The following is a 13,266-nucleotide window of genomic DNA, read 5'->3' on the forward strand; positions in this document are numbered from 1 at the left end:
TGTGAGTCAGTGGAAACAGAGCCAGTGGAGAATGCGTTTCAAACAGACAGAGAGAGACAGAGTGGGAGGGACAGTAATGCTGTCCTTGGCTGCAGCACAATGACTTTACATTGCTCAGTTCAATAACAAGAATGGCCCCATCATTAATGGCTGAATCTATTACCTGAACAGTCTCAGAAGTAAACTCATCATCATCCACAAAGCAGATTGAATCATTTACAGTGGTGTGTGTTAAACTCTTCTAAAGAATAACAATACGGCACGCAGAGAACACATTGAATTCCTTAAAAGAATATCCCACTGTAAAAATATGTTTGTTTTCAGTGCAATTCTGAATTATGTTGCTTTTATGTCTGACCTACAATACCCAGAATTCACTGCGACGGCTTAGTTCTCAGCAGTTCTGGAGGCCTCTGCCCCCTAGTGGCCTTCTAGTGGCAGAGGCTGTGGTACATGGGTCTACTGTACTGTTAGGTCATCGGTTTATGTCACATTGACACTATGGTAGAGGTTTGGGCTGTGTTTTTGAGTGGTGCCAGCCACTCCTACACTTGACCGTGTGTGTGAGTCCGTCCGTCCGTCCGTTTGAGCACGGCCTCAACAGCTGCAGCTGATTGCAACACAAGGATGCAACCAGTTACACTAATTCAAAGGCACCACTCTCTTCACACTGGGTGTGATTTTTACCTTGCCATGAACTCCAAATATTAGTGAGATATCTTTAATAGTAGCTAGAAATTGTGCTAAAAGAGTGACTGTGAGAGCCGTTTCACCGTGTAATGTACATTAATGGGGAAAATATTTTGGTCACTGGAGACTAGGGAAGATATACTTAAGAAGTTCTGACCATTATTTTGAGTGACACATCACAGCAATGTAACCGCACAACCCAAATCTCTACCAAAGTGTCATAGTACTTTAAGGCAGTGGTTCTGAAAGTGGAGTCCGGGGACCCCCAGGGGTCTTTGGGGGGGTTCCAGGGGGTCCCCAGCAAAATGCTTTATACGTTGAGTATTCAAAAATAGCAGACATACAAGCTCACTGTGCGAGCTTGTACATTGCTATTTTTGAGCATTTTTAAAGTCTTTACTTTTTTGAATAATTTACATTTTTAAAAATGTTCTATTTTACACACATCTCTTCTTCTGGGGGTCCCTGGCAATTTTTTTTTCCAGATGGGGGTCAGTGGGCAAATACATATCAATACGGGGGTCCTTGACATTTGAGAACCAGTACTTTGGAGGGACAACCAAACCACGGACTTGGTACACACCATCTGTGTCATAACGAGTGTGTCCTCATGGACACGTGTGTATAGTGACAGTGTGTGTGCAGAGTGCACAGGAAACACATTAAGTGAAGGCGGGGGCCACATGCGGCCCCCGCCTTCACTTAATGCGTCCCGCAGGTTAATATCGGAACACTGATATATTATTGATTTCAGCTGTTACAATTCCAAACATGCAAACATGACCCGCTTTAATTACTATCTATATTAGTAGCTTAATGACTAGAATTAAAATTATATTGTCTTTTTTATGTCCAATGTATTTGTATTTAAGTTCATGAAGTTAACATAGGTATAACTATATGCATTTGAAATTAAATAACATTTTTACTTTTCAGGATTCTAATTAAAAAATAGCAACAAATAATTCAGGATTCCAATTCAAAAATAGCAAAAATTTGTGTGACATAGAATGGCGAAGTACGGCATTAATTTACGAAAAAAGTCAACATATGGAGATAAGACGTGTCTGCCCGTGGCCCCATGGAGTGAGTGTGGAAATATAGTGACCCTCTCCATCATCAAAGTTGCCCACCCCTGGTCTAGAATAGACCACGAGTTGGCCAGGAGGACAGCTCCACTCCACTGACCTGCGCACAAACTTGGAGGTGATCTTGCTGATGATACCGGTGGAGGTGCCCCTGCGCTGCTGGGCCAGAGCCCCTGTATCGTGGGACAGCGTGGGCGAGGCGGGAGGCCCGTTGTACGTGGCACTGCGGCGGTCTCGGAGCTGCGCCCCGTGGAAAGTGCTCCGACTGGTGGTCCCGCGGGGGAAGCGGTTCTTCTCCGGCGTGCTGATGCTGTGCGCCGACGGAGACGTAGACGGACCTCGCGGAGACGAGCTGAGAAACAGGGAAGAACATTAACCCATTAAGACTTGGAACGCATCTGTGTCATTTTTTTATTTGAGCTAAAAAGCATTATTTTACACTTTGGCTATTAAAAAATAGCAAATCTACAACCTCATAGCACCGAGTGCCACGCTACACTACGCATTGTGAGCTTGTAGATCGGCTATTTTCAACATTTTCTACATTTGAAAACTTGAAATGGGACATTCTGCATAATGAGTACTTTTACTTTTGGTACTTTAAGTACATTTTGATGCTAATGCTTTTGTACTTTTACTCAAGTACATTTTGAATTCCGGACTTTTACTTGTAACAAGAGTATTTCTATATCGCAGTATTGATACTGTAAAAAATGTCAGTACTTTTTCCACCACTGTCGCTAGGCTGTTCCGTACCTGGATTTGAGCTCTGTGTTGTCATCTATGGGGGGCAGTGTGCTCTTGGAGGGATGCCCTGATGCCGACATGGACTTGGTATGGCGGGGGCGCGTAGAGGTCAGTGCAGTAGATGTGGTGCTACCAGACACCTCCGTTAAACTGGACAGACAGACAGACAGACAGGTCAGTGCAGTGGATGTAGTGCTATCAGACACCTCCGTTAAACTGGACAGACAGACAGACAGACAGACAGACAGACAGGCAGACAGAGGGAAGGACAAAACAGGTGAACATGAAAAGATAGCACTCACACAATCCCAAGACAATCCTACACACTTACTGTCGGATTTTGTACGCCTAAAGCAGTGGTTCTCAACATTTTTCATGTCAAGGACCCCCAAAATGTATATGTATTTGGCCACGGACTCCCATCTCAAATATTTTGTTCCAGGGACCCCCAGAAGCAAAGATTTGAGTTACAAATGTTCAAAGGTTTGCACAAATGTTCAACATTTTTCAAAAAATAGCAGATCTACAAGCTCATAGCTCTATGAGCTTGTATATCTGCTATTTTTTGTTATAGTGTCCAGTGTGAATGGCCCTTTACAGTATACTTAACCACTTTCATTCAACATGGCGTCCCTATTTTGGGCATGCCTTTATAGGAGAAAACTTTCAAAATTTGTCAAAAATAACACATCTAACTGTATGCAATGAAACGTGTTCTGAGCTTGTAGACCTAGAGTTGGGTGAACTGGTCTTGTGTACAAGCTTAACCCAGTTTGATTTTATGTGTACCGACTGAACCAATAAATGTCATTATGAGACGTGCTGGCAATATAAAAAACAAATAGCCCACAACAGCAAAAGTTACAGACGACGACGCTAAATTCATCCTGTATTGCATTAAGCGATATGACAACGTGATTCATTGTTTGCTTCCAAACAGAGCCGTGCGCCAGACTTATTGGAAATGGACATCACATAGTGGTGCATTGTGGAAGGGTCTGTAGGAGACTAGACATTATGATATAGTGCATATTGGGCCCGATTCACTAAGCAGTTTATGCCCATATTTTGAACGTACCGGCATTTATGAAAATTCCTACGTTAGGTGTCTGATTCATTAAAAAAAAATCTGTGAATTTGGACGCAGGCTTTCTCACGTCTGCTCGGAGGCATGACTTATGGGACCAAAGCTTGCGTATATGTCAGAATGCCTTAATCTTCATCAATTTCAATAGTGCCAAACCTCAAATAAAATATGTATGTGCCCAACATTTGTCAGCTCAATGAGCTGACAAATGTCAGCAGGTGGTTTCATGAATGTATGTATGTATATATAGACAATATTTTAGAAAAACTTATAAAACTATAGACCAAATTTGCCACATCGAAAAAAGGCCCTTTGGCTAGGGTAGGGTAAGTGATAGGTTTTTGGTTAAAAAGAAAATCACTTACCCTACCTTTAGCTACTTATCTACTGGATTAAAGGACACTGCTAGATGTGTGAATGTGTGCATTTACCTGCTGTCTTTTCCATTGGGAATAGCAGAGTAGCGTTCGGTGGAGGTTCGCTCACACACATACGTGTTCCTACGAGTCATCGATCCATTCGTCTGCTTGAGAGATGGAGAGCACTGATTAACATAACATCACTGAGTTCTAAACGGTGTGTGTGTTTATGGAGGGTACATCTCAAGCCTCCCGTTTTGATATTTGCTCACTCCTCATGTGAACTGGAAGTTGTTCTGGGTCGGCCATTTTCAAGGTCGGCCCAAATCTCTTCTTTGTGCTCAGAGTGGTGAGGAGGAGAGATCTCTGGGGACCTAGAGGCTCTTTTTCACAACAAGACCTAAGTGGGCTGTGTTTATTCTGGTTGTGTTCTCAGAACTTATACTTTCAAAATAAGTCTCAAAATAGCAGATCTGTACATCAGCTATACTTTCACTTTTTTAAATGATTTTTCTTTTTATGACACACACGTGTGTGTTTCCGGTTTAAATCTGCCGCTGCTGAACTGAACAGGAACCAGAAAACAGGTACGCCTGCTCACATTGTGAGCTTGCAGATCTGCTATTTTCAAAAGAATTTTTATACATTTGAAAACTTGTGAAACGGGACATTCTGCTTAATGTACTTTTACTTTTGGTACTTTAAGAACATTTTGATACCACAATGCTTTTGTACTTTTACTCAAGTAAATTTTGAATTCCGGACTTTTACGCGTAACAGAGTATTTCTGCATTACGTATTGATACTTTTACTTAAATAAACAATGTGAGTACTTTTTCCACCACTGCACAGAGCCTACATGAGTGCAGCCTTCGTGGAAGACTTTCAGCAGAATGGCAATGATGTGAATGACTCCGGCACAACATTTGACTAAATTGAACAAGGTGGCAGAGAAGTGGGCATTATTGCATGCTATTTGATATCGGTGCTGTCGGGCAGAAACCTCTTATCTCCATATTCAAACATGTTATGTTTTTTCGTAAATTAACGCCGTACTTGATCATACTACAGCGTCACACAAAAGCGTCAAAAGTAGCAGAAAAGTACTCGAAACGCGGCGCGTCTTTTGACGCTTTTACTTTTGTTGAATTTGAATCCTGAAAGGTAACAGTTATGGACATATGAGGTTTCATGAAAGGGGCGTAATATTTGTGTCCCTGTGAATACAAGGCAGCAACAGGTCCTGTACCGCCATAATCAGAAACAGACATTTCTTCAATCACATGTCACTTCAGAGGAAAAGGACAACACAGATTGTCTTGTTTCCTCTCTCTCTCCTCACATGCATGGTTTCCGCTGCATCGCAGATCTCTGGCTTGATATTTCCTCACTCCTCTATATCCTCACTTGAACTGGAAGTTTGACCGCCATTTTGACATGTCATGCCAGGTTCTCTTATGAGCTAGGAGTGAGGATTAGGACGCATTATGTGAGTGTACACAGAAGTGTATACTTCCAGGAAGGCTTTCCAAGCTGAATGGCATGATTTTTCAAAGGTAGGTTAAAAACACTCGTTTTCGCTGGCACTGGGTGACACTATTGCACTATTACTCTGGCAGTTAAAGAGTTAATGGGTTAATATGACACTTCAGAGGAACCGTCATGCCACTTCTCCGTCAACATATTTCTTCCTTTCCTCTGTCCTCGCATCATTTGCTTGCGTCTCTCCACGCATCCTCGGTGGGAGAGACGCAAGGTAAGGACGCAAGCGAGGGAAAACGTGGACGTAATGGGCTCTATGCACAGCAGCCATATTGGAAAGAAATTCATACTTCCTTCACAGGTGTTACCAATGATACTAATGAAGGCTTTGTTCCAAAGTGTGGTCAGGTCATGGTTCCCTGAGGGGGTTCCAAATGGCCCCTTACGGGTGTGTAACTGTACACTGAGAGTGTACAAATGGAACCATTTGTACTCTCTCAGAGTTATGGATGGGGGTCCTTGAAATTAAAAGGTTTGAGAACCACTGTGCTACACTAAATGGAACAGAGCCTTCATTAGAATCATTGGTAACACCTGTGAAGGAAGTAAGGAAGAGGCCCAATTTCTTTCCAACATGGCTGCCTGTGCATAGAGCCTATTTCAGAGACTTGAGATGCAACCAAGTGCACCTCCACTTCCTCCTCCTCACCCCCACGGTGCTGGTGGTTTTCTTCCTCTCCTGCACGCCGCCTATCGGTGAGGCGGGGACGTCTCCTTTTGAGGTGTTGAGCTCCAGTCTACGGGCTCCCTCCCACTCCTCCCGGTGGTCGCTCTCCACGCTCAGGGCCTGGCCGCGCTTCGAGTACGACACCGTCGGCGGCACGGACGGACCCACTGCGAAACGAATAGCAAAAACGCGGTACATTACAAGCTGAAACCACGGGTGCACACCGTGTAACCGTCCATGTCAACATTGTCACCGCATCAACACTACAGGGTTCCCAGTGGAGAGAGAGAGAGATTAGAAAACAAACTGCAAAGAAATTAAAGGTGTTAAGGTGTAAGTGATATTTTTTTTGTTAAAACAAAGTGCTTTGTTACAGCTTTATATTCTGATAGTAAATGGTGAATGGTGCATTTATATAGCACTTTTATCCAAAGCGCTTTACATTCACCCATTCACACACATTCATACACCGATGGCAGAGGAAACCATGCAAGGCACCAACCTGCTCATCGGGAGCAATTAGGGGTTCAGCGTCTTGCTCAAGGACACTTCGACACTAACTCTGGGGGAGCCCGGGATCGAACTGGGAACCTTGCAAACCTTGCGGTTCCCATCCGGCCACTCTACCCCTGAGCCACTGCTGCCCCCAGTAATAATTGATATACAGTTCAGTAACTGGGGTCTCCCTGTTTGTTCAGTAACAGGGGTCTCCCTGTTTGTTCAGTAACAGGGGTCTCCCTGTTTGTTCAGTAACTGGGGTCTCCCTGTTTGTTCAGTAACTGGGGTCTCCCTGTTTGTTCAGTAACAGGGGTCTCCCTGTTTGTTCAGTAACAGGGGTCTCCCTGTTTGTTCAGTAACAGGGGTCTCCCTGTCTCTCAAGTATTTGTTCAGTAACTGGGGTCATACTTGAAAAAGACCGACAGGGTCGAAACGTCAGTAACTGGGGTCTCCAGCTCTTTATTAAACAGAAAACCACCAATTTAAACCAATCAGGAGAGAGAACCCATGTATTGTCTGTTTACTAAAGCGCTGGGGAGACGTGGAGATCATTGTTACTGAACAACCACTACAGCAACGTTTACTATCAGAATATAGCGCTGTTCTAACACTTATTATAACCAAAAAATCTATCACTTACAGTACCTTTAACAGTGTCCCTGGTAAGCCTGATAAAACAAATGCATCATGCCAAGCCACTCCAGTCCAAGCCAGATTTCACAAGTCAGTATATATTAATATGTCTAAACTAGTTTAGAGACACTATGCAGCAGGAGTTTGTCAAACACTCCTAAAGGGTAGAGGACAAGGCAGTTTGTCAAACATTCCTAAAGGGTACAAGGACAAGGCAAGCATGTACAAAGCCAGGCTTCAGTATTATTCCCCCATCATGCTTGAGGGTGCTGTCCTTTAAGAAGCTGCAGGGAGGCAGCAAGCCAGCAGATGGCGCCAAACACAGTGAGCTCACATGAAATAGGAGGAAGTTGCAACAGGAGGACTAGTACAGTGCTGAGAATGGACCACTGCTTTTTTAAATGTAAATTAGGGGTGCAACAGTTAGTCGGACTAATCGATATAATAGATTATATATATATATATTTTTTTCAATTGATTATAATAAAAAATTATAGATTTGTGGAGAAAAAATTAAGTGTACCTTTTTGTCCCTGGTTAATCAACCACAAAACTATTCAATTATTTTCACGTTGATATACAAAAATATAAAATGTTGCTTGTTCACATTCTCGACTACTTGATAAGTAATCAATAGATGAATCTCTAAGAAAATTACCGATAGTTGCAGCCCTAATGTAAATAGACAAGTGAATAACAATTAAGGTTTGGGTTAAATAAATGTGCTATTGTTCTTATCTGGGTTTTTATCACATTGTTGTTGGTGGTTACCAATGATACTAATGAAGGCTCTGTTCCATTTCGTGTAGCACAGTGGTTCCCAAACTTTTTAATTTCAAGGACACCATAACTCTGAGAGTGTACAAATGGAACCAAATGGACCCGTACGGGTCCATTTGGTTCCGTTTGTACACTCTCAGAGTTACACATACATAAGGGGGCCATTTGGAACCATGAGGGTCCATTTGGTTCCGTTTGTACACTCTCAGAGTTACACATACATAAGGGGGCCATTTGGAACCATGAGGGTCCAACCACACTTTGAGACCCACGTGGTATTTCCAGTGAGCCAATACATGCACAACATCAGCACCCTGACTCTGTCTGACCAGAATGGAACAGAGCCTCAATTAGTGTAATTGGTAACACCTGTTAAGGAAGTAGGAAGAGGCTCAATTTATTTCCAATATGGCTGCTGTGCATAGAGCCTATTCCTTCCAGGTTGACTTGAGAGGGGCAACTCCCCCCTAATGCTGCAAGCACCTCAACAGCACTCTCAGAGCTCTGGGAAAGGACGAGAGGTTACTTTACTTGGCTTCTCTACGACACCACCACCATCACCATCATCATCCCCACCATGATCACTGTAGCGCCGCTGCTTCTGGCTGGCCGACACGCTGCGCGTCACCTTGGGGTGCGCCGGCGAGATGCTGGAGCTGTTGTTGATGTCACTGTTGGGCCGCTGGCGCTGCCCGAGGCCGCTGGAAGGCAAGGGCTCGCTCCCTTCAAACTGCAACGTGCAACGTGCACACGCGCGCACACACACACACACACAAACACACAGGAATGTGATGACGAGGCGCAGTGAAGTAACGAAATGCATTAACGGTAATGCCATCAAGTTCCATTTAAGTGTTGCTTGAGATACTGACCTCTGGAGCTTTTCTTCCCAGTAGCAGATACGTAGCCATGACCTCATCGTACTTCTGACCAAGCAGAGACTCTGTGATCTCAGCCTTCGGGAAGCCCATGGTTACCATGAGCTCTGTGGACACAAGACAAGACATGTGATTGGATCAGCACAATGAATAGAGCCCGACCCATCTTCTACTCTGTTGCCCCGCGTCTGTGGAATGCCCTCCCCGACCACTTGAGTGCACCACAGTCAACTGACGCTTAAAAAATTGACTTAAAACTGTTTTGTTTTTTTTAACAAAGCGTTTTCTTAGTTTTAACCTTAGATCTTTTGACTATGCCTTGATTTTGCTTAGTTTCTTTAATCTACTTTTTACCCCTGGTAGAGGGTCTTATGTAGTTTTTTGCCAATGCTGTTTTATGCCAATGTTTTTAAACCCTGTAGCACTTTTGAGATTTTTGAAAATGTAAAGTGATGATTATCATTGAAACCTGTCTCACCTATTCTGGAGGTGTCACTGAAACCTGTCTCACCTATTCTGGAGGTATCATTGAAGTCTGTCTCAGGCTCGATGTAGGGTTTTAGGTCCTCCTCGTCGTGGCCCACGTTCATCCAGTGGTCTTTCATGATTTGCTGACGGGGCAGAAAAAAAAACCACACACAAGCTAGGAATATAGACACAAGAAATAATACTTCAGGGATAGATTGGTGAATGGTGAGCATAATTATCACCAATAGTAGCAAACTGATGTGATAACAGCAGTGAGTAAAAAGACATGAAAGGTGAAGGCATGAAACAGAAGGTACGGATCACTGTGAGCTTGTAGATTGGCTATTTTCGCTATTTGTCGTAAAACAAAGTATAGAAGTGGTTAACAGAACTCTGTGGGTGCGTGCACGCACATACTGTACACACACACACACACACACTCGCGCGCACACACACACACACACCCACACAAATACAGTCCTGCATGTGTAGTTTTTAGAGGTGTAACGATATAGTAACTGCATCGATTTTTTTCCTTTTTTCTCACAATCTACTATATGGATATGCAAACAGCTAAATACCGTATCGTTTGGCTTTGTATCGTATTGAATGGTTCTGCAATGCAAAGAATCAATTTTATCGATAATAAGTACCTGCGCGTTGTATTTAGCAATTTTAAAGGTTTCATGACGTTCAGTTTTACCACACATTAAAAGTCTTTGTCATGGTCCTTCAAACGTGTATAGAAAGTTTTAACAAAAAAAGTCCACTCCATTGATCCATGGCAGGTGTTTTTCTCTCACATTTCTAAAGCCTTTTCAACTGCAATGAAAAGGCTCCCCCCCCCCCCCCCAAAGGAAAGGATAGGGGAGGGGAGGGGCGAGGAGGAGAGTGGGCGGGATTAATCGGCTGTGACCTCACTGCCGAAGGGCCAAGCTCAGATTACTTTTCAGCCTAATTATTCAGAAAATCCCAGACCCCAGAAAATCCACTGAATGTTCAAAGTTCAGATTTTTTTGTAATTGAGGTCATAAAACCCCCAAAAAAACATAAAAAAATAAAATAGTGAAAATGAATGTCATAGAACCTTTAAGAAGAAAAAAGAGAAAGAGGGGTTTAATTACTTTGCCATTACATATAGCTACACTTGGTTTATAGATAAATGTGTGTAATCTCTTTGTTCAAGTCAAGGTGCAGGTTTGTCCATGTGTGTTCAAATACAATGTCCAGGTATTTGCCACAGAATCACTGTGTTTACTTATTTATATCCATAATAATACAATTTTCCCTTAAAAAACCTGCACTATCCACACGTTTCACACATGATTTTTTGGGGATAAATAGTTACTGTATCAATTTTAAATCATTAAATCGTATCGCCATGAATGAACCAATATCGTCCATGTATCGTATCGTCAACCATGTATCATATCGCTGTTGTTAAAATGTATCGTTACACCCCAAGTAGTTTTCCATTCTTTGCAGCACGTGAGGTCAAACGAGAGTCAAACAATGGCATGATCAATTCTGATGATGGCTGGAGAAATATTACTATTGAGTGTTAAAAGTAAAATGGTGTAACCCAGGTTCTATTCTATACTGTACACTGCACATGGAACCAACAAGCACATCATATTCAAAAGGGACCGCGTGGCTCCAGTGTTGCCAGGTCTGCTTATTATAATTTCCCCACAAGATTTTATTTGAAACTAGCAGATCTACAAGCTCACACCGCGTCGCATCACGACACGCTGTGAGCTTGTAGATCTGCTAGTTTCAAATAGCTGATGTACATGTTTAAAGTGCTCATGTGACCCTTCTTTTAGGCTTGTTTTCCTAGACCCGGTTGCTTGTTTCTCTCCCAGAATCTGGCAACACTGCGTGGCTCCCTTTTAGAACTCTGACTTCATGAGCCCATTCTATGACATCTTTCATCTATGACACGTCTATGACGTGCGACTCCATATTTAGGCGATGTGTCAAGAACCCATGCCGACCGCCATCGACTTCCATGAGAATCACCACGCCCATTTGCGTTCTGATAACGTTTTCACGTCATCATTAATGAGTTCATGACAACTGAACTGATTTATATGCGATATGTAACATTCAAACTATTCATTCCTGAATGATTTAACTGTGCTCAATTGCCAGGCATTTCCCTATCCCAAACATTATTTTAAAAAGCTAATCGAATCATGTGGACTTCAGGATCCACATAGGAATTATGTGGCTCCAATGTGGATTTGGGACTTCATGTGGCCAGCCTGTGACGTCAGTCAGAAAGTACATGTATGAACAACAGTAAGTATAGAATTATCTAAAGATGGCCGAGGAGCTGCAGGAATCATCGCAAGTGGAGATGGAGGGGCTCAGCGTCTTCGCGTACGACGAGGCCATTAACGCCCAAGAGGACGGAATCAAGGAGGACATCGCCACCAACAAACCCTTGGTGTCGGACAGGCTGGAGCTGTCGGAGCTGCAGAGAGAGTACGCCCAGGACGACACAGTCTACCAGCTCAAGATCCAGGACCTGCACAAGAAGTACTCCCACATCCGGAAGACGCGGCCCGACGGGAACTGCTTCTACAGGGCCTTCGGCTTCGCGCATCTCGAGGCCCTGCTGAGCGGCCCCGCCGACGACCTCCAGCGGTTAAAGGCCGTGGCGGCCAAAAGCAAACAGGACCTGGTCGACCAGGGCTACAACGAGTCCATCATCGAAGACTTCCACAAGTATTACATGGACGCCATCGAGCTGTGCGAGAAACAGCAGCAGCCGGGAGCCCTCCGGGAGCTCCTGGGCGCCTTCAACGACCAGGGCGCGTCCAACTTCGTGGTGGTGTACCTGCGCCTGCTCACGTCGAGCCACCTCAAGCGGGAGCGCGGCTTCTTCCAGCACTTCATCGAGGGAGGGCGCTCCGTCGAGGAGTTCTGCAAGCAGGAGGTGGAGCCCATGTACCGGGAGAGCGACCACATCCACATCATCGCCCTGGCCCAGGCGCTGGACGTGCCCGTGCTGGTGGAGTACATGGACCGCGGCGAGGGCGGGACGGTCAACCACCACGTCTTCCCCGAGGGAAGCGAGCCGCGCGTCTTCCTCCTCTACAGACCGGGCCATTATGACATCTTGTACAAGTAATGGCTACCTGCCTCTATTGTAGAGTCTACAATAGAGGGAGGGGCATTGCGGTTTATCCGTTACTTGTACAAGATGTCATCATGGCCCCAGTGTAGACAACAGTAGGTTGTAAAAAAAACTGCTATGATGACGATGAGTAGATCTCTGTGTACGACGATTACAGTGAGGAAAAACTCATGTACAATGTATGACACAGCTCCCTTATCCCTCCAAGTTTTTTTCATCACAAAATAATAAGTAGCCGTTGGCCCACAGGGCAGGAGCCTTTCTCCTGTTTCTGTTGCGTGAGGCTTGATGAAGTACATACAGTACCCCAGACATGATGCTAGTACGTCACAGGGACTTCCCCCCCCAATCCAACCCTTGATGCTGAGTGCCAAGCAGGGAGAGGGAGGCACCACTGGGTTCCATTTTTATAGTCTATGGTATGACCCGGCCGGGGATTAAACCCCGACCTCCCAGTCTCAGGATGGACACTCTAACCACAAGGACACTAGTGAGCTGGTAATCATCACAAAATGGTTAATAAATAAGAAAAGGTAAAGGAAAAAAGTGACTCCATACCTTTAGCGTGGTACTTTTTGTGCGTGTGGTGGTAAATGTTATATTCTTGCTTTTTGTTTGATGATACTGTCCTTTGTTACACTGCGTTTCATTGAGTTTTATTAAAGAGATTTACATTTAAAATAC

The 13,266-nt window shown here is 44.1% G+C and overlaps 2 protein-coding genes across 8 annotated transcripts in view; one reads left to right on the top strand and one right to left on the bottom strand.

Annotated features, from left to right (window-relative positions):
- Window positions 1-13,266, bottom strand: part of mark1 (MAP/microtubule affinity-regulating kinase 1) — a 78,597-nt gene that overhangs the window by 5,742 nt on the left and 59,589 nt on the right. For 2 of the 7 annotated variants that reach the window (XM_080450110.1, XM_080450108.1), the window contains exons 10-16: window positions 9,481-9,580; window positions 8,964-9,076; window positions 8,623-8,821; window positions 6,163-6,347; window positions 4,044-4,138; window positions 2,535-2,741; window positions 1,879-2,130 (exon numbers count right to left, since the gene is read on the bottom strand). In XM_080450110.1, the coding sequence (XP_080306236.1) occupies window positions 1,879-2,130; window positions 2,535-2,741; window positions 4,044-4,138; window positions 6,163-6,347; window positions 8,623-8,821; window positions 8,964-9,076; window positions 9,481-9,580 (1,151 nt within the window). The remainder of the gene's footprint in view (window positions 1-1,878; window positions 2,131-2,534; window positions 2,742-4,043; window positions 4,139-6,162; window positions 6,348-8,622; window positions 8,822-8,963; window positions 9,077-9,480; window positions 9,581-13,266) is intronic. The other 5 variants (XM_080450111.1, XM_080450109.1, XM_080450112.1 and 2 more) reach the window with 5 other exon arrangements.
- Window positions 11,764-12,576, top strand: LOC308100929 (ubiquitin thioesterase OTUB1-like; the record flags this gene model as incomplete). Its single annotated transcript, XM_080450133.1, has 1 exon — window positions 11,764-12,576. The coding sequence occupies one exon, from the start codon at window positions 11,764-11,766 to the stop codon at window positions 12,574-12,576; it is 813 nt and encodes a 270-aa protein (XP_080306259.1).

The sequence above is a fragment of the Gymnoscopelus braueri genome, assembly GCF_963280865.1.
Source record: "Gymnoscopelus braueri genome assembly, chromosome: 14".
In the NCBI taxonomy this organism is placed as follows: Eukaryota; Metazoa; Chordata; class Actinopteri; order Myctophiformes; family Myctophidae; genus Gymnoscopelus; species Gymnoscopelus braueri.